This window comes from Crocuta crocuta, unplaced genomic scaffold, assembly GCF_008692635.1.
Source record: "Crocuta crocuta isolate KB4526 unplaced genomic scaffold, BGI_CrCroc_1.0 scaffold177, whole genome shotgun sequence".
Taxonomy (NCBI): Eukaryota; Metazoa; Chordata; class Mammalia; order Carnivora; family Hyaenidae; genus Crocuta; species Crocuta crocuta.
The window spans coordinates 2495802-2519936 of record NW_027531880.1 but is presented as its reverse complement, the minus strand read 5'-3'; the positions used below and the strand labels follow the sequence as shown (position 1 = coordinate 2519936).

General features: G+C 43.1%; 1 protein-coding gene across 3 annotated transcripts in view; it reads right to left on the bottom strand.

The window, feature by feature from the left end:
* Window positions 1-5487: 5487 nt before the first annotated feature.
* INTS10 (integrator complex subunit 10) overlaps window positions 5488-24135 on the bottom strand; it is a 31695-nt gene continuing 13047 nt past the window's right edge. For 2 of the 3 annotated variants that reach the window (XM_077773062.1, XM_077773064.1), the window contains exons 11-18: window positions 23106-23188; window positions 21655-21807; window positions 18543-18651; window positions 13576-13655; window positions 12084-12246; window positions 10960-11053; window positions 8008-8085; window positions 5488-5890 (exon numbers count right to left, since the gene is read on the bottom strand). In XM_077773062.1, coding sequence (XP_077629188.1) covers window positions 5734-5890; window positions 8008-8085; window positions 10960-11053; window positions 12084-12246; window positions 13576-13655; window positions 18543-18651; window positions 21655-21807; window positions 23106-23188 — 917 coding nt within the window. In that variant the 3' untranslated portion in view covers window positions 5488-5733. The remainder of the gene's footprint in view (window positions 5891-8007; window positions 8086-10959; window positions 11054-12083; window positions 12247-13575; window positions 13656-18542; window positions 18652-21654; window positions 21808-23105; window positions 23189-24135) is intronic. The other variant, XM_077773063.1, reaches the window with a different exon arrangement.

Genomic DNA, 24135 nt, shown 5'->3' with positions numbered 1-24135 from the left:
CCACACACACTCGGGGACCGTGACTCCCCAGAAGGAGAGGACATCCCCTCTGTGCCTCTCGTGACCTTGTTAGCCCCCAAACCCTCTCCAGAAGCCTCTCGGCCTTACCCTCGTGTCTCACTGGGGAAGGGCCTCTCATCTGACTCGTGGTGCTCGCAGCGAAGGGGACTTGGACTGTCCAGCCCACGGCAGGGCTCCCTGGAGGAGGGGACGAGGCAGGAGAGTGGCCCGCAGGGAAGTCGGGGTGGAGCTCTTAAATTAGTGATAAAGCCCTAAGTACCGATTTTTGACCACGGATGTAATAATTGGACGTTGTTCATTTTTTTGTACTTCTGTTACTCATTCCTATTTCTTTTTTTTAATTTTTTTTTTAATATTTTTATTTATTTCTAGGAGAGAGAGAGAGAGAGAGAGAGACAGCGTGAGCAGGGGAGGGTCAGAGAGAGAGGGAGTCACAGACTGAAACAGGCTCCAGGCTCTGAGCTGGCAGTCAGCACAGAGCCCGACGCGGGGCTCGAACCCACGAACCGCGAGATCATGACCCAAGCGAAAGTCGGACGCTTAACCGACTAAGCCACCCAGGCGCCCCACTCATTCCTATTTATAATTAAGCAAATAAATTGCTGCTCTTACACTTTCTGGTCTTTTCACGTTGGCCGGTGAAGGGCATCTTTTATAAATGTACAGTAATCCAGTACGTATTCAAGGATGCCGGCTTAAATGAAATCGCAACATAGTCGTTTTTATTTTTCCTTTAATGTAATTCCGTTTTCCAAATAAATGGGGAGACAAATGGGCTTTGGGAAAGTTTCTCAACATATCAAACTGCTTTTCGGAAAGAGATCTCTGTCAGTTGTAAAAAACTAGGGGTGTTATGCCCAGATCGCGATCTCCCCCAAATCCCAAGACCACCAAGGAGTCCGAGTCACGAATGCGAAAGCAAAGGGCGTTTATTCGGGCTTAAGCTCGGGCTCCCAGACCTCACCAACGCAGTGGATCCGTGCTGAGCGCCCCGAACAATGGAGAAGTAGGGTTTTTATCACAGGGCGGGGAAAGGGGTGATGGGCGGAGACTACAATGTGATAGGACAGGGTGACGGCAGAGGTTGATGCGCGCGGAGGGATTGGTGAGTTTAAAACTAAGCGGGCCAGAAAAGTGGCGGGAACGTCTGGTACTTTCCCAACCTCCAGTAGTTTGTTCGGGCAGGGGGAGGGGAGGTTGCTTAAGCCTGCTGAGTCACGCCTCAGAAACTTGGGCCTTTTAATTTCTGGGGCCTTCTGAAGCCTGTCATGGCGCTGGTTTGGTTCTTCACGCGTAGGTCTTTCAAAACACTAAGCAAGTCAGGGTAGGACCCATGATCCGATTAATGCAGCTTCTGGTTTAATTTCAGCTTTTGAGATTTTTAACACACCTTTTGTCTAAACTTTGAAATTAGATGGGAAGACACATTGCTAGCGTTTGTCTTTAGCTGTGTATTTGTGTAATCTGTTTTCACCAGAGTATAGTGAGCCAACATTTTTCTCTTGGTAAGCGGTGTTTGGGGGCATTAGTTTGAAAACATCATTCCTTTTTTCAGGCTGAATGCATTTCCAGATTCAAAGTTTTTTTTTTTGTTTGTTTTTTATTTATTTCTAGGAGAGAGAGAGAGAGAGAGAGACAGTGTGAGCAGGGGAGGGTCAGAGAGAGAGGGATTCACAGACTGAAACAGGCTCCAGGCTCTGAGCTGGCAGTCAGCACAGAGCCCGACGCGGGGCTCGAACCCACGAACCGCGAGATCATGACCTAAGCGAAAGTCGGACGCTTAACCGACCAAGCCACCCAGGCGCCCCACCAGATTTCAAAGTTTGATGGAAACACCAGATGTTTGCCTTTTGTCATAAAATGCCTAAGAGTTCACACACCCCTTATCTGATGAGGTTTTGGGGTGATGGTGGGGGTCTGGAGCCCACGACCAGGAAAGAATTCTTGACGTCTTTGGTGCAAAAAGGTGATTTTATTAAAGCACGGGGACAGGACCCTTNTGGGGGAGGGGAAGTACAGACAAAAGGGAAGCCTCCAGAAAGGCTTTAATATGCTAGAGGACTCCTAAGATACCTGAGGCCTTGCTGTCGGCAAGCAAAGGTTTTCCCTCGGGTAAGGCATTAACATGACAGTAGGAGGCTCCTGGAGAAATGTTCTCTTTATGTGCCTCAAATATGTGTCAATGGGCTGCAGGTGATGAGGAAATTTCATTTTCCCTGCCATTTCCTTCTTGCCTTTGTTCCCCACGTCACTAGTCACTAAGGAGGGATGATGTTGGGGCTCCAGGAAACTGAGTCTGTAGGTTTCTGGAGACCAGGCCATTGATAAGATTGCCTTTTTCTTGAAATTTACCAAGGCATTTGTAAACTGATGGGAGACTCGTGTCCTCTAAGACTGATCTCTATGAGCCGTTTGTTCTTTCCTCTCCTTTGTCCTGGGGCAGCCAGGAGGGCCTGAGGAATATCACACGCATCCCACCTGGCAGGAGGCCGGGGCAGTGCGCTAGCTCACCCTCTGTCCTCAGCCCACCCCGCGCTCCCTCATCATTATCTAATTGTGTTTGTCAAAACACTGCCGTTGACAAAAGATGCCATTATCTTGCTGGCTTTCCTTTGCAGAATCCCATCCAAAATGCCGGCTGTGAGGACAGCTGGCCTCGCTCCCAGCATGGTGAGCACGTGGCTTCCCACGGTGTCCATTACCGTTTTGGGTTCTGGTGGAATTCTGCCCTATTGGAGCTTTCTGTGCAGAAATCAGTTCTGTGGCTTTCCCGCCTTTCATGGCTGTTTGTTCTTGTATTTGTCGTCGTTTACAGTCATGCCCTTCTACTTCGATACGGGAGGTAGTTTTCCTTCTGATATTTAAACTCCAAAGGTGGTTTAGCTTGTAAACCGGTCCCGCAGTCTAGCCAAATCCTGCCTGCATCCACTCTGCCCAGGAGACAGCTTGTATCAGTTTGACACGTCCCAGGGGAGGCCCGTCCCAGGTCTAAGCCCCGCTAATGAAGAACTGGGGGCGGACTTGTTAACACTACTGCAGTGGGGGCTGGTGTGAACTGAGTTTCCTGGGGGAAAAATGTTTTAGAAAAAAACTTCTAAAGGCTGGGGGAGGGGGAGCACCGAGGGAGTGACGGGTTGGAGGGAGTGACGGGTTGGTCTGTGCGACCCTCTGGATTTGAGTTGGCGCTTCTCCTGTCTTTGTGATGGGAAGTGGTGGTCCAAGTGCAAAGTGCCACCTAAATGAGGCCCTTCTCCTGGATTTTACATTTCAGAGACAGCTCTGGGTCCTTAAACAGTTTTGGGTGGTAGTTTTACATCTCAAAGAGCAGAGGAAGGATTTATAATTGCCAGCTTTCCAAAAATAACTGCTCTAAGGGGGTTTTCAGAGACCTATCTGCTCATCACCGTTTTGGCTGGAACAAACTCTGTGTGTGCAGCTTTCTCAGGGAGGCATTTTAAGGAGTCAGGTTATCCTGGGCCCACGGACTGAAGCTGCTGGAAGCCGTCTGGAGTGGAGTTTGGAGGGGTCCTCGTGTGCCAGAGGCCTGCAGCCTCCTCCTGGCCCCTGCCTTGTCTGCAAACTTGGTCTGAGTTTTTTACTCCATGGCCATTTCCCATGCAATTCTTCACACAGGAGGGCACGGCTGAATTTTAAAAGATGATTGGTTCTTTTTTATCTGGTGCCTACACATTTGGGTATCAGAAAGTCTTGTTTTCATGTATGCGGCCCCCAAACACTGATCTGAGAAAGGCTTATAAAACCAAAAGGTAAGAGAGTGTTTATTTTATTTTTTTCTTTTTTCTTTTCTTACAAATAGTTTATTGTCAACTTGGTGGTAAGAGTGTTTAATTTGAAAGCTGTTTTGGGTCCAACACACTCCTCGATAAAAACAGGATGGTTGATATATTTGTAATCAACTTAAATTGGCAAACACTTTAAAACGAGCTGGGTGGAATATTTTTCTGAGAGCAGATGTCTATTATTTAAACGACTTTATTGATTTTAATAGTTGACCCTTGAACAGCACAGGTTTGAAAAGTACGGGTCCATTTATACATAGATTTTTTTACGGGACAGTACTGTAAATGTATTTTTCCTATGATTTCCTTAACATTTTCTTTAGCTTTTTTCTAAGTTTATCTTGAGAGAGCGAGAGCAAGAGCGAGAGTGAGCGAGCGAGAGCGAGCACGCGCAAGAGCATGCAAGTGTGAACAGGGGAGGGGCGTGGAGGGGGTGGGGGAAAGAATCCTCAGCAGGCTCCACGCTTTCAGGCAGTGCCTTGACGCAGGGCTTGAACTCCCATACCGTGAAATTATGACCTGGGCTGAAATAGAGTCAGACGCTTAATGGACTGAGCCACCCAGGTGCCCCTCTAGTGCACTTTAAGAATACAGTCATGTGCAACTGTGTGGATGGAACTAGAGGGTATCATTCTAAGTGAAATTAGAGAAAGACAAATATCCTATAACTTCACTCAAATGACTTTAAGGTACAAAACAGATGAACACAAGGGAACGGAAGGAAAAATAAAAACAGGCAGGGGGACACAACATGAGACTCTTTATAAATATAGAGAACAGAGGGTTCCTGGAGGGATGGGAGGAGGGGAATGGGCTAAATGAGTAAGGGGCTTAAGGAATCTACTCCTGAAATCACTGTTGCACTATATGCTAACCTGGATGTAAATTCTAAAAACATTGAAAAAATAAAATCCAAAATACTTGAAAAATAATTCCTCTCTATACAAAAAATATATAATACATCTAATATTCAAAATATGAGCTAATAGTTTGTTACCAGTAAGGCTTCTAGTCAAGAGTAGGCTATTAGATAAATTTGGGGGGAGTCAAAGTTGTATGTGGATTTTGTGCAGTGAGTGGGGGGCATGCTGGCACTCTCAGGGGCCCCTACATCGATCAAGGGTCAACTGTATGTCTTACACTTTTAATGCACAGTAACCGAGTAATTCTTAGCTCCTTATTCATAGCCCTTTCATTCTTAGCCCCTAGAAACAATACTGTTTGATGTTCACCTGACATATTTGAGGAAGCAAAAGAAGGAAATAAACCTGAGAGTTAACACTGGCCAGCACTTGGGACCCAGCAGGCATTCTTCTCTTTCTTCCAGATTTAATGGGAGGTAACATTTCTTCCCAGCTGTGAGGGAAGTGCCTGAGGCACAGAGGAGTTAGCCTGTCCCAAAGGGCAGGCCCAGGGGTGGCTGGGAGGGAGGAGGTGCCTCGCCCCCCAACTGGCTGCCCCTACACCAGAAGTTTACTCAGGTTCATTTTGGTATAAAGGTTTTGGTATTAAAACTTCCTGAATGAAAAGGTCTGAAAGTATGTTGATAATGTAATACTATCAAAGCCTAACTACGGAACAGAAAACCTTGAGGTCATGAATAACATCCCTTTAAGTAAAGTACACTCTTGTTCAGAATCTCACAAGAACTGAAATTTTTAAAAGCCCCAAATTTAGGATGACTTTTATTTACAAAACAGGTTCTTTTGTTTTACAAAAATTACAAAAAATGACTCTTAAAAATAGAAATAGCTTCCCAGGCTCCTGGGAACTACTTTGAAGCAACCAAAGAGTCAGAACTCAGACGGTCTTCTTTCTAAGAGTTGTAACAGCGACGTTTACGAATGCTTCATCGCTTGGCGAAAACCACCCGCGGCTCTGAGCTGCCTCCCTCTGGTGGCAAGGGCTCTGGTCAGGCCAGAGTCTGGAGCAGCAAGATCTTCTCGTTGATGCAGAACCTGTGCAGCACCACCATCAAGTTCTCTCCACAGCGGGACACCTGGCGCTCCATGGCCAGGCGGAAGTCCTCCTTCACGCCCTTGGTGATGCCCCGAGTGACCGTGTGGTGCCTGAGGGCAGCGACAGGGAAACAGGCAGATACCACAGTTAGTGCCGGCATCACCGGTCAGGGTTTCCAGGGCAGGAGTAAAACCTGACTGAAATCTAAGTAAAACATTGAAAAAAGGAAGAAAAGCCCTAACCAAACAACCCCCCTGCCCATTCCTTCTCAGAAACACTTAAAACTAGACACACATTTGCCCCACTCCATAAAAGTCTCTTTTAAACGTCCAAACGTGTGGTAAAATGCCACTCAGAAGCTCTGCTTCTGAGCTCCTGCAGCTCTGACGCTAACGCGTGCGTCCCTGTGCCGACTCGTGCAGCGCTGGGTCCGGTCCGCACAGCCACGCAGCTCACGTCCAGACCCGCCAGCCGAGGCCGGAGGGGGAGCAGCATGAGCCAGTCACCACCCCGACCTCGGGCCCGGGGCTTGTCCACAGCCACTGGGGTTCCGAGCGCGTCTCTCTCCCGGCGATGCCAGGACAGGACAGCTCCACTAGGTGCCGAGCCCACCCAGACTTGGTCTGTGTGAGAAGCGGCCGCAGGGGCTGGAGCTCCCGAAACAAGAGTCTGGCAGGGGTGGGAAGAGAGAAGCAAAACTGCCGAAGAACAGCCAGTGGCCTGCAAAAGCCTACTGGGGACCAGATGTGGTCCCCGCACACTCAGGACACGTGCACGTTGTGGAAGGCTCAGTGGGAGCGCACGCAAGTCTCTGGCTACACCCGAAGTTATGCTGCAGAGAAGGAGCTCATAAAGGAAATCCCAGAAAACTGAAGGCACCAAAATGAAGTAAGGAAAGGAAAAATCTAGCAAAACTCAATGGGTTCAGTTAAGAGGAAAGTAGTTTTAACTACCAGGTAAGTAATGTAGTAGGTTTAGACCAACAGAGGGCACTTCCATTCCCCAAGTCTACTGCCTCACTACCCTCAGACACATTAATGGGGACTTTAGTTTTTTACATACTGGCCAAAGTAAAACTGCTGAAACCATTCTAAAATGTTCCTGTTTTTTTTAAAACTTGTATTATCCTATATAATAAATACAACAGAAGTCAAAAAGTTGCAATGCAACAGAAGAAAAAACAAAACTAGGCTCTGTTAGACTAGTAAAGATACTACAGGACATTCTAGAATGCCCATGGGCATTTTAAAGAACCACACAGTAAAACAGCAGCAGTGCCATGGAGGAAACACAGGGCTCTTTGTGGACATTTCCCGTGGAGTCGGCTGGTTAACTCAGTATTAAGGGCGCAGTGTCAATGAGGCTGAGGCCATGAGTCACACTGGGAATAGACGTAGACCCATTTCAGCAGCCCTGAGGTCCTCTTTTCTGGGTTCCTGACTGCAACCCCAAATGGGAGCCAACCCGCTGACCGACCGGAAGTTACTTGTATTTGCAGACAGCAAGCTAACAGGCTTTGAAAGCTCAAAGCAAATTCTTCCCTTAACATCAGTAAAAATATAGTAAAATATGTACCCTGCTGTTCATGGCTCAATGGCATTGTTTCTATACATAAAGCAGTACAACTCAATTATATTTCTATCAGAGTCTCTATCCCTCTGGTAAGTTTGGATGAAGAGAATTCGCTAGCTTCTGTGGTTTAAGGGCACGATAAATCAGCTAATAAAGGCAGCATTCCAAATGTTTTCAGTTCAGAAAGGGAAGGTCTGAAAATCAGTATCAGTGGCAGGGAAATATTGTGGTAAGGCCCAGTTAGACATCAACGCTGGTCACTAAGATGAAAACCCACGAATAAAAATTTACTTAACATAAGCTTCAGCAGCCTTATAGATTTATGAACAAATGCCTTATGTTTTATCAAAAGAGATAACAGTCTAGTGCCTAACCTAATGTGTGCTTTAATCTAACAGTTTTTTATAGAACTTCCCTTTTTCTTTTCTAGATCCATAATGATTTTTAAATCGAACACAAAAACACTGGCAACTTATGGAAAAAAATAAGAAATGTTACAATATTACAACCAGATGGTTTGCCAAGGAATGCAGAACAAATTAAAAAAATAAATAAAGCATGAAAAAGAGCACTGAGGCACAGAGAGCTGAAAACCATGGGCAGTACAACATGTGGACAAAACGCACACTATGAGCAGGTGTTTTCCACTTGGTACCTGTCAGCAGTCTGTATGCTGGGCTGAAGCACAGGTAAGAATTCCTGCTGCAGTAACCCCATGGGAGGGCTAGAAGGCCTTTAAAAAACAGCAAACAGCAGCATTCAAACACCCACACCGACTCACCCTGCACTGCAAAAACAACACGCCAGAGAAAATGCACAAGACTGGAACAGACTATGCAGAAACCCCTGAACTTTCACGGGGCCCCTGGCAACAGTGGTGCCTTCTAGGAGGACGGGACAAGCTAGCAGCCTTCTCCCTGCACCTGCTGCTGGGGCATGTCCAGAGCATCTTGTTCCGACACCCCGAGCTCCGCCCGCTCGACATCTGGTGTAAAAGCCACCAGTGAGGAAGAGGATGGCGGGACACAACTGAACAGCAGTGGGGCTGACACATGAGAAGACCCATTTTCAAACCCAGCCTCCTTCACTCTCCACTCTGCTCAGGCCCCCGCCAATCCCAGAGATAAACCGGAGATTTCTGGTAACCACCTGTGCCAGAACTGAGGCCTCCAACTGAAGAGGCGCTTCCAAGAGGCCTAGGGTGGGGGTGGGGGGCTGGCAGTATGTTTGATAAAGGTTGAGCCTGAATTTCAAAAAGTATTGAGAAAAGGCACAGATGAGGTGGGGGGAATGTCTGGCACCCATGGCTTTGCAGAGTTTCGTAACAAAGATTTAGTGTAGAGGACACCATTTTTCCATTTTTGTCTAGTCTAATGCCAACTAAGAGACTACAAATATCAGTATAGAAATAGTTCTGTATTTTAAAATACGTAACAACAAAATGTCTATGTAATGAATAAAGAGCTATCCCTTCTTCTGGTCAGGCCCCGGGTGCCCTCCGCGTTGGTACTGTCCCTGCGGGCATCTGAGCAGGCCAGGACGGACTCACAGCCCTCCTCTCTCAGCTGGAGGCACCCCCCAAAAGGTCTGCGATGGCTTCAGAGAATTTGTTTGGAACCCAAAGGGAAAAGGAATATAGATAGTTTTACTCAGGATTTGAATCCTAGCCCCCTCAGACAAGCTCTCTGGCTTCCACAGCTTGCTTCTCCCGCTGTAATTTATGTGTGAGTAATCTCAAATGCAGGTTTCAGATGAACTCTGAGACTCACACAGCGAGGACTGGGCAAATTCCTACAAGGAATACAGCTCACTAAGTAACAATCCCTATTCCTGCTTCCAGCTGATAGAACAGCAGGTTTCCCAAGAGGCTTAACGATCTTCTACGGGGAGTTAGAAGAAATTAAGGTTTATCGTGACTGAGCCTAGACATGCATGCTGCGGTCCCTGCCTTACCCTAAACAACCCCTTACAGTGGTATCATCTGGGTGCTGAAGAGCCCCCGCTTTCGCTCCTTGTCCTACGAGTTGTCTGCAGGTAACCAGGTCACCGTTCAGCTCAAAACAAACTGCCTACAGAAGAAAGGTTCGGTATAATGAAATCTGAGATCCAACTGTAGATTTTTTTTTAATAGCCCGTTCCCTCACATCTCTACAGACAGGTAAGCATTATCTGAAGTGAGAGATCACCTGGAAGTGTAACCCTAAGTAAACGGAGTTGATTCTAAGGCTGTTTTTAGATTATGGCGATTTACAGTAAGTGTTAATAAGAAGTAACTAAAAAGCTATTAATAATAGATATGTTTTGTATATCCAGGCTCAAAACATAGAAGTCTTATTTTTAAGCCCATAAAAGGGGTTACCTACACTCCCATATCAAAAAATCATCTTTATTCTCAAACGCTGTTAAGAGTATTTTAACGATGCCATGATTTCCCCAATTCTCAGCTGTAGTCTTACAGAAGGGAACGGAGACAGAAGAGGAGCGTGTCTGGCCCATCTCGCCTAAGGACCCTACTGTGTAAAGGTCTTGTGTTTTCAAAAAAGGGCAGTGTACTCTTTTATTTTAGGTATTTAGAATATTTATTAATAATATTTACAAGATGAAGGACAAAAACTCTGCTTCATCTTCCCATTCTTTAGAAGGGATTCCACAAGACCCTCTTCTGAACAGGAGTAATGTTTGCTATGCCCCAAACCACTGAGGTGCCACATATCCAGAATGAACATCTCATACTTCCCTCTCAACATCTCTAAGGCTCTACAAAGGTAGAATAAGGTGTGGATTTTTGCTCTCAACAACTGAAAACTTGTTCATTTGACAATTGAGAGAAAAAGGAAAATGTTTTCAGCCTTAGCAACACTCCCTTCTCACTCAGGGCTCAGTCTCTTGCAGTGACTCTGACACTGACTCACAGCCATGCTGAGTATGCAGGACGCAAAGGAGGAAGTATGAAAATAAAACTACACGTGGCATTTACAGCACAGAGGATATATTATCCAAACTACAATGAGTACTGAAGGATAGAAGCAAGATTTATGAGCTATTTAAAAATCATAAATGGTCACTAACTTTATCCAGGTGTGGGAGGGCACGCCCGAGACCAGCACCCCATCATTATTTCTTGGGGCAGATGTGTTTTGCAAGGGGGCACTAGACCCGGCTACTGTCCCTGGTGCTATGTAAGCAATGATTGCTTAGGAAGACTTCAAATAAACACTGAAATCTAAGTACAGTTTAGAAATGAAGTCTGTAGTTTTCCATAACCCAGTACAACTTTAAGTAAGCAGGGCTCTTCTTAATTAAAAACATTCTATGTCCAAAGAAATTTATAGGTTTAGTCAATTCTGGAAAGCAAAAGATCATGAATGAGACTTCTGTTTAGTGAAAAAGTTTCAAAAGTGACAGAGATACCCCAATTTAAAGAACGTTTTATCAGAAGTGTCCTTAAGGAAACACCAAGTTTCAGAAGGTAGCCAGAATCAAATCTACTCTCAAAAACAGAGACCAGGTTTGGATTCCTTTCTATTAAATTTCTGAAAGATCTGGATTTCCTACAAGCACACAAAAGGTGAGCACTTAGCACGGAAGAGCAGGACAGCATGCTTACTTGATCAGCATTCCTTGATTGGGTAGTAATTCCAGATGGATTTTTCCACCTTCTTGAGTTCTTAAGTAGGCGAATTCCTCCAGCATATCGATATCTGCAGGCCAGATTCAGGTTAACCACATGTAGAAACAAGGTGCCCTGCTCTCTGAGATGTGCGACAGGCTTGCAGTGACTGCGTAACGTGCCCATGGCCAGCCTGCTGACTAGAGTCAGTCCTGGAACCCAGGGCTGTCTTCTTGCCAATTAGTGACTCTTATACCAACCAAACCACCTCATAAAGACAAATATGTTTCTCATACAGATGCTACTAAAAGAGATTCTATATGGTCATAACAGCAAAATCTGTTTGTTTTTTTAAGTAGGCTTCACACTCAGCATGGAGCCCCATGTAGAGTTTGAACTCACAACCCTTAGATCAAGCCCAGGGCTGAAATCAAGAGTTGGACGCTTAACCGACTGAGTCACCCAGGCACCCCAGCAAAATCTTTTGTTTTCTTAATAAGAAATGAAAGAAGCAGTGGGGGTGTGGTCTCCCCGTAAACAGCTAAGAAGTACTGCTCTAGGCACTTGGACAAGAATAGCACATTCCTCACACCAAGGCTGGTCTTTCCCTAAGAGTATGAAATACTCCCTATTGTCAAAAACAACCGCTGGGCTGCATGCATGTTTGGTGGGGACTCAGTGGCAGCTGTGACATGGCGCTCTAACAGCTGACCCCAGGGGACAGTCAGGGCCCTAGGAGTGCCCGCAGGAGGCCCTCTGCCAGTAGATGAAGGCCAATGGACTGTTATATTCTATGGTCTCACCAGCCATTCTGGGCCTGTCAGGATCCTGAAGGCGATTAATTTAGGCATCTTGGGGACCTTCCCAGAAGTCGCTGCACGTGGAAAACGGACTTGGGCTACCAATATTCCTGATTCCTTACATCACCTGTGAAGCCTTTTATGACTCTCATGAGAGGAACTGCCATGGTCCCATTTTTAATCACCATTCTGTCTCTCTTCCCCTCCAAACAGAGAAAATCATTATTTCTACCTAGAATGGTTCATTTTTGTACCATGTGTTCATTGTAAAAAAAAAAAAAAAAGTCAGAATTTCTTAGGCTTAAATAAGAAAAAGGATACTTGTAACATAATTGAAAAAATTCTCATATTGGAAATTTCCTTGTTGGCAAATCTTATTGACAGCTTTCAAGAAGAGATTCTCTCCCCGTGGCCACTCTTGCTGAAGCAAGACGATCACATGCCCCAGCGCCATGTCGTCCCTGCTGTCCGTGAAAGCTCGCAGCTGCAAGACAAGGATTTGTGCAGATGCAGAAGGAAAAGGAAATCATGGGGTGATCTTAAATAAAACAAATATCATTTCCTTAAAAAATGCTGCTGTATGGGGCGCCTGGGCGTGGCTCAGTCAGTTGAGCATCTGACCCTTGGCCCAGGTCATGATCTCAGTTTGTAGGTTTGAACCCCACACAGGGCTCTGTCCAGACAGCTCAGAGCCTGGAGCCTGCTTTGGATTCTGTGTCTCCCTCTCTTTCTGCCCCTCCCCTGCTCACAGTGTCTCTCTCTCTCTCTCAAAAATAAAATAAAGATTAAAAAAAAAATGCTGCTGTATGAAAATATGTGATATAGGGAACAAAACATCACACATGCTATGCAAACATCACAACTGCCTTCTGAGGGGGGTGGGTCCGAACCAGAGAAACCTTCGTTTCCTCTGTGCTGTGAACACGGTCCCTGGCAGTGCCCTCTGTGAGCGTCCTGACGGGGGCTGGACGTGCACGGGGGCTGGGAGCTTTGACTTTGGGAAAAGGGCAAGAGAAGATGAGTGTTTCTATATATCAGAGAGAGGAATTTGAGGATTTCTTTTAAGGGGACGGTTGTGCGTGAGGGTGGGCAAGAAGCCGTGTAGGAGAGGTGGGTTTGAGGAGAACGCGGACTGGGGAGAAGAAAGGCAGGGAGCAACAAAGAAGGAAGGAGGAGTGCTAACTGGAGAAGCGGCAAAAGGACATTTTGTTCTAAATGAGCAGCGAGAATTCAACTCACACTTCAAATGCTTTCTGTCTCCCCAGGTGACTGTGACCTGGGGTTTAGCCTGGGAATTACGGCCCAAAGCAGAGACCCAGTACTGCGGTTCTCCTGCTCACAAACCCGGGTGAAATGCACGCTGGGGCTCTGCTCCAACTGCAGCCACAGGCCTGGCGTCCTTCCAACAGTCTCTAACCCTGCCCAGCTCTGCTGGGCCTCTGCTGGTGGCCGTCCTAATGCCTGAAAGGCTTTCACCCCCCAAATCCTTAGGATAATAAACTCACCACCCCTCTACCAACCCAATGGCATTTGTATTCTCTTCTTCTAGCTAATACATTCTGACATATATTAACGCATAAAGTATTTACTGAACATCACTACAGGCAAGGCTATTTGCATAACTGTCCCACGCTGATTTGCAAACTGCTCGAGGACGGGGGTCATCTCCTACTCCTTAGTGTCTAGTACAGTCCACAATTAGTATTTGTTAATTCCCAGCTCATGTACTCTCCCCACTACACCAAGTCATTCTAGAGCATCACAGCAATGTTCCAAATTAAATTTCTTTCATGCTAATCAACTTTCAGCTTACCTTAAAACAAGCTAACATTAAATGCAGGCAGTACGGCATGATGGCCTTACTGGTACAAGGCAGAAGCTTCAGATCTGAACCTAACAAAAGTCCACAATATGCTTGTTATTATCGAAGAAAACAGCTTTGAAACGCAAATGTTTAAAACTTTTTCCAGAAAAAAAGCAACAGTCACACGATTTCAAACATGATTAAACCACGATTATGCTTAGTGATGATGAAACAGGTTTTTGAGGGGTCTCTGGATTTCACTTATCAATCTTCTTTCCTAACCTTCCTTAAATGCTTTCTGCAAAACATTTCAAATGTATAAAAAATTACATAAAGAATATTACAAATACCAGTGTGCTCAACACTCAGCTCTACAGAATGTTAACATTTTGCTTCAAAGATTTTATACAAAATATCACAAATCAGTTGAAGCCTCCTGTGCACCTTTTCAGACCATGTCCTCTTCCGTCACCCTATTATCCTGAATGTGGTGTTTTTCATTTCTACGCAACACAGAGGAAAGTTTTTCAAGTTTTCAGTTTACTATATAAATGGCATCATAGTGTATGCATCCTTCTGCAAATGGTTTTTGGTACTAATACCTATAGTTCTAGTTGACTGGTTTTTAATGCTTATGTACTATTCTGCCATTTACATATACCACAGTTCATTTACCCATTCTTTTATGGGGGACACCGAGATTCCAATTTTTTACTTTTACAAACAATGCTGAAATAAACATTCTTATATACATTTTCTTGTGTACTTCTGGGGGAAAAAAAAAACTTCAGGCAATAATTTTCCTTAATTTCCTTAATCTCTTCCTTTATGTATGCTCTTCATACCTTAAATCCCTCCCTACCCTCAGGACAAAGGTAACAAGAAATAATGGAGATGCTGTGCACACATATTTATACATGTTTATATCTAAAACAAAAGGTTCATCAAGTACAATTTAACCTTTGTACAGGAGATGTACTCATTTTAATGACAGTATTAGACTCCATGTCATTAAAAAAGAAAACATCTGGTTGAAATTCATGACCCAGGGGGTAAGGACACAAGTTGGAAAAGCAGTGATCTAAGAAATTTAACTAGAAGAGGGATACAACTAGGTAATGAGATGTTCAACTTGAAACAGCTAAATTGGTCTCCGAAGTGTTGGTCTGAGTTTACAAACATTCCAAAAGCAGACAGGCGATATGTGTCTTGACATCCTGGTAGTCAGGATTGCTACTCTCTAATCCCTGCATTCTCATGTGTGTGAGATGGCAGCTTGCTGTTTTAATCTGAAGTCCCCATATTGCTAATAGGTTGAAAGTTTTTTTTTTTTTTCTTTTTAGGTTGAACCAATGAACCTGCAAGATCATGACCTGAGCTGATATCAAGTCGGATGCTTAACTGACTGAGCCACCCAGAGGCTCTGAGTTTTTTCAAATAGTTGTGTGCATTTGGATTTCTGCTTCTGTGAATCTGTTCTTCTTTACCTATTTCTCTGTGAGGGATTGGCTGGTTTGAAGGAGCTCTTTCAAAGTTCTGGATGCTTACTTTTTGTTGATTCTGTGTGTTGGACAATTTTCTTGCAGTCTATGGCATAGCCTTTCACTTTGATGACACTATCTTTTGTTGATATTTTAACTTTAGTGTGACTGAATTTATCTTGTATGCTTTTTGTAGCCTCTTTCTCTACCTAGAAGGCACAAAGAATCTTTTCTGTATTTTCTTCTAAAAGCCTGGAAGTTTTAGTTTCCATTTTTAAATCTTAAAATTTGAAGAATTTCTGTTGTCTTTACAATTGGATCAATGATCCCAGCACCACTTACTGGATAAATTCTTCCTCCACTGAATTATAATACCACCTGCTTCTCAGTTCTCTATTCCATTTCACCAGTCGATCTCTAGGTCCATACTACATACCTTTGTTACTAGAGCTTTAAAATAAGTCTTGATGTCAGCTAGGTCCTGTCTTACCCACCAGATCTGCTTCTGTTTCACAGAGACACTTAATCTTGAAGGGGTCTGGGCTTCTCCTTTTTTTTTTTTTTTTTTAATTTCCTATGTACCTTAAAGAACTTCAATAATGATCAAAACTGTCATGCTTTTGTCTTCTAGGAAATTTTTAGTGTCCTAATAAATCTGCCTACTAGTTGCAAAGACCTTTCCTCATAAAAAAATGTTCTCTTTTTAACTTTTCCATTTAGTCTCAGCTGCATCTCAACTTTCCTTTCTCCAAAGAATTACTCTGGTGCCTTCCCTAAGAATCACCTGGCCATATCTGTGTGGGTCTCTTCTGGATTCTCCATTTTTCTGTCAATAATGTCTGGATAACTGTAGCTTTACTTAAAATTAAAAGTCTTCCTATCAGGGAGGGTAAGTTGCCCAGTTTTGTAAGTCTTTTTTAAAACGGTTTCAGCTATTCTAGATTGCACATCCATATAGATTTTGGAATCAAGTCTGGGGGCACCTGGGTGGCACATTTGGTTGAACATCTAGCTCTTGGTTTCTTGGTTTCGCCTCAGGTCATGATCTCATGAGCCCCACATCAGGCTCTGTGCTGGCAGTGCAGAGCCTGCTTGGAATTCTCTCTCTCTCTTCCCCCCCCACCCCCCTCCCCTTCTCTCAAAATAAACTAAAAAAAATAAAAATAAAAAAAAATCAAGTTCATCAGTTTCAACCAAAAAACCAACCAAAAAAAAAGTCTGTTGGGATTTTGACTAGGATTGCACTGAATCTGTAGACACATCTGAGAAGTGGAACCCTAAAACATAGGAGTCTTCTGATCTATGAACATGATTTTGCTCACTTTTCAACAAATTTATCCCTAAACATTTTAAGTTTTTTAATATTATTCTATTTGGAGATTCTTAACCTTTCCTTTCCTTCCTTTTTTTTTTTTTTAATTTATTTCTGAGAGAGAGAGAGACACAGTGTCAACAGGGGAGGGTCAGAGAGAGAGAGAGAGACAGAATCCGAAACAGGTTCCAGGCTCCGAGCTAGCTGTCAGCACGGAGCTCGACTAGGGACTCAAACCCACGAACTGTGAGATGAAGACCTGAGCCAAAGTCAGATGCTTAACCGACTGAGCCACCCAGGTACCCCTTTCTTTTTTTGTTTTAAGTTTAGTTACTCTGAGAGAAAGAGAGGGTGGGAGAGGGGCAGACACACGGAGAGACAGAATCCCAAGCAGGTTCTAAAAATTAGTGCAGAGCCCAATTCAGGGCTCGTCTCACCTAGTGTAAGATCATGACCTGAGCCGAAATCTAGAGTCAGACACTTAACTGACTGAGCCACCCAGATACCACCCCTCCTTAGGCTTTTCTAACATAGCCACATACATAGCTGCAAATAAAACGCAGTCTTATCTGTGAATGAAAATAGCTAGTTTTCAACCTTTATACCTTTCCTTTTCTTGCCCAATTTGCTGGCTAGAATCTCTAGTATACTGAAGTGGTAAGAGGAGATAGATACTATATATTGTTGCTGATGTTGGGGAAAGCACTTGATAGTTCACAGTTAAGTAAGATGTTGAAACTAGAAACATCTGTTTCTAGTTTGCTAAGATGTTTTATAAATCATGAATGAAAAATGCAAACATACTGCATAAATGCTTATAGATGGGTTTCTATCTGCCTCTATTAAAAAAATTATATGCTCTTTCTCCTTTAATATATTAAAGGGACCAATTTTCCTATGTTAAACCACCTTTGCATTCCCAGTATACTTGGTCATATGTATTACCCTTTTTATATGCTACTGTATTCTATTAGCTAATATTTTTTGCTGTTCGGGTTATGTTGGCCTTAAAAATTGAATGGAGAAGTGTTCTCTTTTACTCTATTTTCTCAAAGAGTATGTGTAGGGTTGGTGTTACTTCTTCCTAAGTGCTTGACTTCATCAATGAAGCCATTTAGATCTGGAGTATTGTGGGAAAGTTTTGATAATATAATTTTTTTCATAGATGTAGGAACATTCATATTTTCAGTTTCATCTTTGTCAGTTTTGTGTTTTTCACAAATTTTTCCATTTCATTAAGTTGTTGAATTTACTGATGTAAAGTCTAATAAATAATTTATTCTCTTAATGTCCTTTTGATTTCAGTAGGATCTGTAGTGACATTCCTGCTACTGGTAATTTGTGCTTTCTTCCTGATCAATCTTGTTAGGAGTTTATCGATTTTATTTTTTTTCCAAAAACCCCAACTTTTAGCTTTATTTCCTCTATCTCATTTTCTATTGCATTGATTTCTCCCCTTTTCATTATTTTCTGTCTTATACTTTCTTTGGGCTTAACTGGCTTATCTTTTTCTAAATTCCCTTTTTAATTTTTTTTTAAGTTTATTTATTTATTTTTGAGAGAGAGAGAGAGAGAACGAGAACACAGGTGGGCAAGGGGCAGAGGGAGAAACCCAAGCAGGCTCTGTTCTGTCAGCACATCCTGATGCAGGGCTTGAACTAACAAATGGTGAGGTCATGACCTAAGCCAAAATCAAGAGCTGGACGCTAACTGAATGAGCCACCCAGGTGCCCCTCTTTTTCTAACTTCTAATATGGAAACTTAGAACCAAGATAGTGAATCTTTCTTCCTTTCTTATATAAGCATTACAACTAAATTTATTTAATTTTACAATCAATATGCTAGTTGAGGTGAAGCTCAAAACAGCCTAAGAGGGATATGCCAGTAGACACTTCTTAACTAATCATCTGCAACTTTTCCAAGAATTGCTAAAGATAGGAAAAGGAATTGTCAGATATTCTTCAGAGATAACAAACTCAGGAAGTGAAGAGAACTTTGGAAGAAACACAGATTTGCAGCTGCTTATGAAATCAGTGCCAAGGACAAGCTTGGCAAGGGATTAACTTTTTATACAGTCTGTCAAACCCTGCAGATCATACATTACCTCATCGGGAGTTGTAAAGAATTTTCCAGCCTTGGGTAAAGACATTTTTACAAAATAAGAGTAAAACTTGTAACTGTACCTTTTCTAAATTTGGGCTTTATTTTTGAGGGTTCTTCCTGTGATTTGCCTCCATCTTGAATGGGTAGTACCATGTAGCACATCAAATCAAGGACTTTTTCACATGTCATCTAAAGAAGATCAGATGAAAAGGTACTGATCTGAAATTTTCTCACTGAAAGTAAATCAACATAACAACTAATGTACTTGTAGCATACAAGTGGGCAATGTGTGCACACAGAGGTCTACAGCATGGCCTCCAGTCTCTTTTAAATTTATTTTTATTTTTTAAAATGTTTTAATTTTATTTCTGAGAGAGAGAGTGAGAGCACGAGTAGGGGAGGGGCAGAGAGAGAGGGAGACACAGAATCTGAAGCAGGCTCCAGGCTCTGAGCTGTCAGCAGAGCCCAATGTGGGGCTTGAACTCACAAACCTCAAGATCATGACCTGAGCTGAAGTCAGACACTTAACCGACTGAGCCCCAGGCACCCCTCAAGACTTTTTATGGGAACATCACTGTTTACTCAACAGAAAATGTAGAAAAAGTAACTAAGATTAAATACAGGGTACTAGACTTTTGAGAGAATAGTAACTCCTTTTTTGCTGTTAAAACAAAAGAACAAAAACTAAAAATTAGTCAAGTATTACCTAAACTACCAATGTGTTTAACAGCACAGTGGCATCGGAAGGAAGAATATCCCTGCCTTAAAGATATTTAATACCTCAATGAAGAGAAAAGTCAACAAAATGGGACACAGAGCAGTGGACTAAATGCTATGATGTAGAGCATAATGTAAAATGGAGGAGCAATACACACAAGCTAAACTAGCTGGTAACGGTTCAGGAGGGGTTACCTTCACTCAAGCCTTAAAGTGGGAATGAGTTGAAATGTGGAAAAGAGAAAAAAACCGTTTCAGAGGAGAAAGATGTGGGAAAGGGCTGGGTATTGTTTAAGCGGTGGAGGAGGGCGTGGCTTAGGAAATACACTTAGGAAACTGGTCGGAAGCAGTGCTGGTGGCTGAGGGAAGCCTTAAGTGCCACACTGAGTGGCCGGTCTCCATCCACAGAGAGTAAGCCATCACCTACGGTCTACCTGTCCAAATTCTAATGATAACAACTAGATTCCATTTAGGGAGCATGACAACCCTGTCATTATCCTCAATCTACAGATGAGGAAGTACAGTGTGAAACCCATGCCGCTCTACTTTTTTCATGTCTTGGCACATTCAGAAAATAGCTGTAAGGCTGCTCAGAGCTGGCAGTACCAACCTGGGGGCTCTGGCTGTGGTAAGCCACAGCCAACTGAGAGGATCAGTTGGCACGTCCAGAACCACTCACGGCCACAGGGTCGTGAAGCTCTAGCTTCAAGAGCTCAATAGCTCAGGAATTAAAAACCTGAACACTGGAGTCAGACAGCGTGGTGAGGTAACTTGGCCCAGGTTACAGAGTGGGCAAGTGGGAGGGCCAGGATGTGTCCTCCAGAGTCACATGCCATCATCCTTCAGTGCCCACCTCCAGCCAATCTTTTTTGTAAATCTTTCCTTGACTACTTGGACCCTGGTGAAAACTCCCTTCTCTGAATGCCTCCTGTGCATATGTCAGGGGCATGCCACTTCACATCTGGTTTTTAACTGTCTGATATAAACACCTTCACTCTTCTCTGTAACTCAATTCTATATCCTGAATGCAAGGATTCCACATTCCCCTCACCCTGCTTATATTCTCCACCCCAGCACATGGCTCAACTCTGGGCACCTGGGAAGTCAATTATTTCAATTAAGTGGAATGATGACAGCAATCTTATCATAGAAAGCAACAACCATAACTTAGAGATAAAAAAAAAGATTACAGGCAAAAAACTCAGTTCAGAGCCATGGATTAGGGTGGTGGGTAAAGGAAGTAAAAGGCACTACACCAAAGACATTAGCTTCATACTAATCAAAAAGATTAGCTAGAGGAAGAGTCAACCACGATTTGACGGTTGTACACCTAAGGGCCAGAGAATGAAGGAAACTCACATCTGGACATGCTAGGTCTGAGCTGAAGACAGAGGGCTGAAGGCAGCTGAGATTTGGGAATAAGTTAAGTTACAAACCAAGGAGGGTCGGCCTAGCTGTGATCAGCTTTAATGGAAGTCCTTAAAGAGAATGAGCTTGCCTACCTTAATTAAATCTGTTTATTTTACATTCCCTCATACTATGCTGAACATTAGTGCCTGAGTAACTGCCTAATTCTATATGATACATGCATATCTGTGTGAGTAAATATATGTTCTCTTTTAACTTATCAAAAGGAATTCACTGAAACTTACATTAGGTACTTAATAATTACATAAATGATGGCAGAAAAGTATTTTCAATTTTCAATGCACATATTTTACATACTAATTGTTTCTTCCTACATGATGAACTGTAAATTGTATTTCAAACGTTAAGTTTAAAAACTTACTTTGGGGTTACTATTCACAAAGTAATCAACATATACAAAGATGAGAAGAAATCAGAGTTTGTGTGTTAAGTTGTGGTGGTGAATTTATACAGTACCCATGTATATAAAGAACGTGCTTATCACTGAATTCAAACATTTATTAAGTATCAGAGCTGGGCAAACCACTGTGGTAGGTGTTATGAGGCACTCAAAGGTAAAGAACAGGGCCCCCACCCTGTGGCAGGAGGGGCGCACAATTATGGAGGAAACAGACCTGTTCACATATCTGCTCCTGGAATACCCCACAAAGTATCATCATCAAGTAAAAAGTGAATTTGAGGCTCAGATAAGCAAATGGAAACCCTCCGTTTCCCACTTAGTATATGCCTCTCCTCTCCAAGTACAACAGGACTGATCCTGCACTAACGGGATTCCAGATAAGAAAGTAAAGGAAAAAAAAATCATCCTCCAATAAAATAAAACCTGAAAAGAACTGAAGTCTGTTTCAGGAAAGCTGCTAGTAAAGAGAAAACAAAGTAAAACAAAATCAAGATCTTCATCAGCAGATTAGGTGATTAAAATCTAGGCAGAAAAACCCTATTTCAAATAAACATGCATTGTATTAAAAGCCCACCGTAGGAAAAAGAGGAAGCCCCAGGGTAGCTGAGCGCATTGGAGGGTCCCCATGCAAGGCACACACTACTCACTCTGTACTCTCCTAGAGCGAAGTGGCAAGTTGCTAGCTGGATGAGTGCCCTCTGATGCTCCAGGGTCCCCTGGCCCGTGATCTGTGGCTGAGGAAGTGATCCCTGGAGAGCTGCTAAATGATGCAGGCTGGCTATTGCTTTCTTGTATTGACCCTAAAAAAGACATAACAGCGAGGAGCTGAAAAACACTGCCATTTTGGGGCGCCTGGGTGGCTCAGTCGGTTAAGCGTCCGACTTTGGCTCAGGTCATGACCTCATGGTTCGTAGGTACGAGCCCTGCATTGGGCTCTGTGCTGACAGCTCAGAGCCTGGAGCCTGTTTCAGATTCTGTGTCTCCCTCTCTCTCTGACCCTCCCCTGCTCACGGTGCCTCTCTGTCTCTCAGAAATAAGAAAACAAAAAACACTGCCATTTAAATAAATCTCCACTGTTGATTAAGCAAGCAGCAAGCAACTCCAAATAAGGCAGCTCTGCTTGATCATCTGAGGAGGAAAGAGGAGACTCAGCAATAATCAAACCAACTTACTTAAAGCAAGATGGAGTTTCTCAATGGAGGTACTTTACATGTACAAAGTTTTCTCTCTGGTCTTAATTCCTTTTTGGTTTTTTTTTTAATGTTTATTTATTTCTTTTGAGAGAGAGAGAGTGTAGGAGCAGGGGATGGGAGAGTAGACATAGAATCTGAAGGAGACTCCAGGCACCAAGCACAGAGCCCAACATGGGGCTCAAACTCCTGAATCGCGAAATCATGACCTGACTGCAAGTTGGATGCTTAACCAACTGAGCCACCCAAGCACAACCTCCCTCCCCTTTTAGGTTTATTTAATGGTTTTTTTAGTAATCTCTACACTCAAAGTGGGCCTTGATCTCACGACCCCGAGTTCAAGAGTCACATGCTCTACTGACTGAGCCAGCCAGGCACCCTCAGTCTTAATTCTTAAGACTAAATAAAAATAACACCAGCTTTTGGATAAAGCACATTTTGGATATACCACTTTTTATAAATATTTTACTACTAATACCATCTCTCCTTTACACAGGATGGAAGCAGCACCCTGTCTGTTTCAACAGTGGAGGCTGGGAGCTCTATACCCCTTAGGGAATTATTTGCTCTCTCTGTTCCAGGCACACAGAGAGCCAGGCAGAAGGCCTACATCAGAGGGCAGACAAGGAGGGGTGGGAAGTATTCATCTTTTACTGAAAAGTAAAAATCTTACTTTACAGAAGGGTGTGGCTGGACATTGCAAAGGTAACACAGAAGATGCAGCCTTGTCATTTTGGAGTCATTTTGAGATGAAAGTGGGCCATAATCCCTCTGCCACTGAAGACATGTTATGTCTTCAGAGCATGACTTGTCTACAGCAGGAACACACACACATTGTACACTATACTAGGTTCACAGTAATAATCATCCTTTATAGACACAGGAACTTAAAACGTACATCACGTTACCTGATAGATGATCATATCAGTGAGGAAGATTCTTAACCAAAGCCAAGTATCTGTCTTCCATGCCAAACAAATTCTTGTAAATTCTGAGAATTCAAAAGCAAATTCACCAAAAACATGTTAACACAGAAGCAGAAAACAAAACAAACCCAGCAAAACAGAGACAAACTACCAAAAAATGGATAGCAACTATCGACTTTGATTTCCGTAATAACGGTCTAGAATTTGAATTAGACAGTAAAGTTAGAATATAAAACACAAGCAGTATTTTCATTGGGCACCAACAATTATTAAGCACATACCATATCCCAAGAGTTGTTTAAAACGTAGTTCACTTATGATCTCATTCATCTTGTAAATAACTTTGCTCACCTCAGAAAAATATTATTTTCACCCAGCTAAGAAAACAAAGATCCAACACTATTCATTTTTTTAAAAGTCAATTTATAACAACAACAAAAAAATCCCCTCTAAAGGTCAAGGTCACATACATATTTACAATTCTTGACGCTATTGGAAGAAACCAAGTGATGTTATATTGACTCAGAAAAAATGAAAATGATATGACACATCTGACCAAGAAGTACACGTATGTGATGCAAGGGGGCCAAAGGATGAAGGTCCACTGGCCAGAAGGAAAGTAAAGGGCCTTGGTTCCAAACTATAGTAAAAATACATTGGTTAGCAAAGAGATACTGATATCTAAGCAATGTTGAAATACTTAAAAAAAAAAAAAAGTCTACTTGACAGAAAAAGAGAGAGCACGTGAACATGTTGGGGAAGGGCAGGGAGAGAGGGCAAGACAGAATTCCAAGCCGACTTCGAGTGGTGATGGCAGAACCCAATTTGGGGCTTGAACTCAGGATCTATGAGATCACGACCTGGGCAGAAATCAAGAGTCCAACATTTAACTGACGGAGCCATCCAGCTGCCCCTGAAATACTTAATCGCTGTAAAACTTCCCCTAGTTTTACGTCTACTCTCAAAGGAAAAGAAGCTTTCTATAGTGTGAGTTTTTCAGGCAATGGAGTTA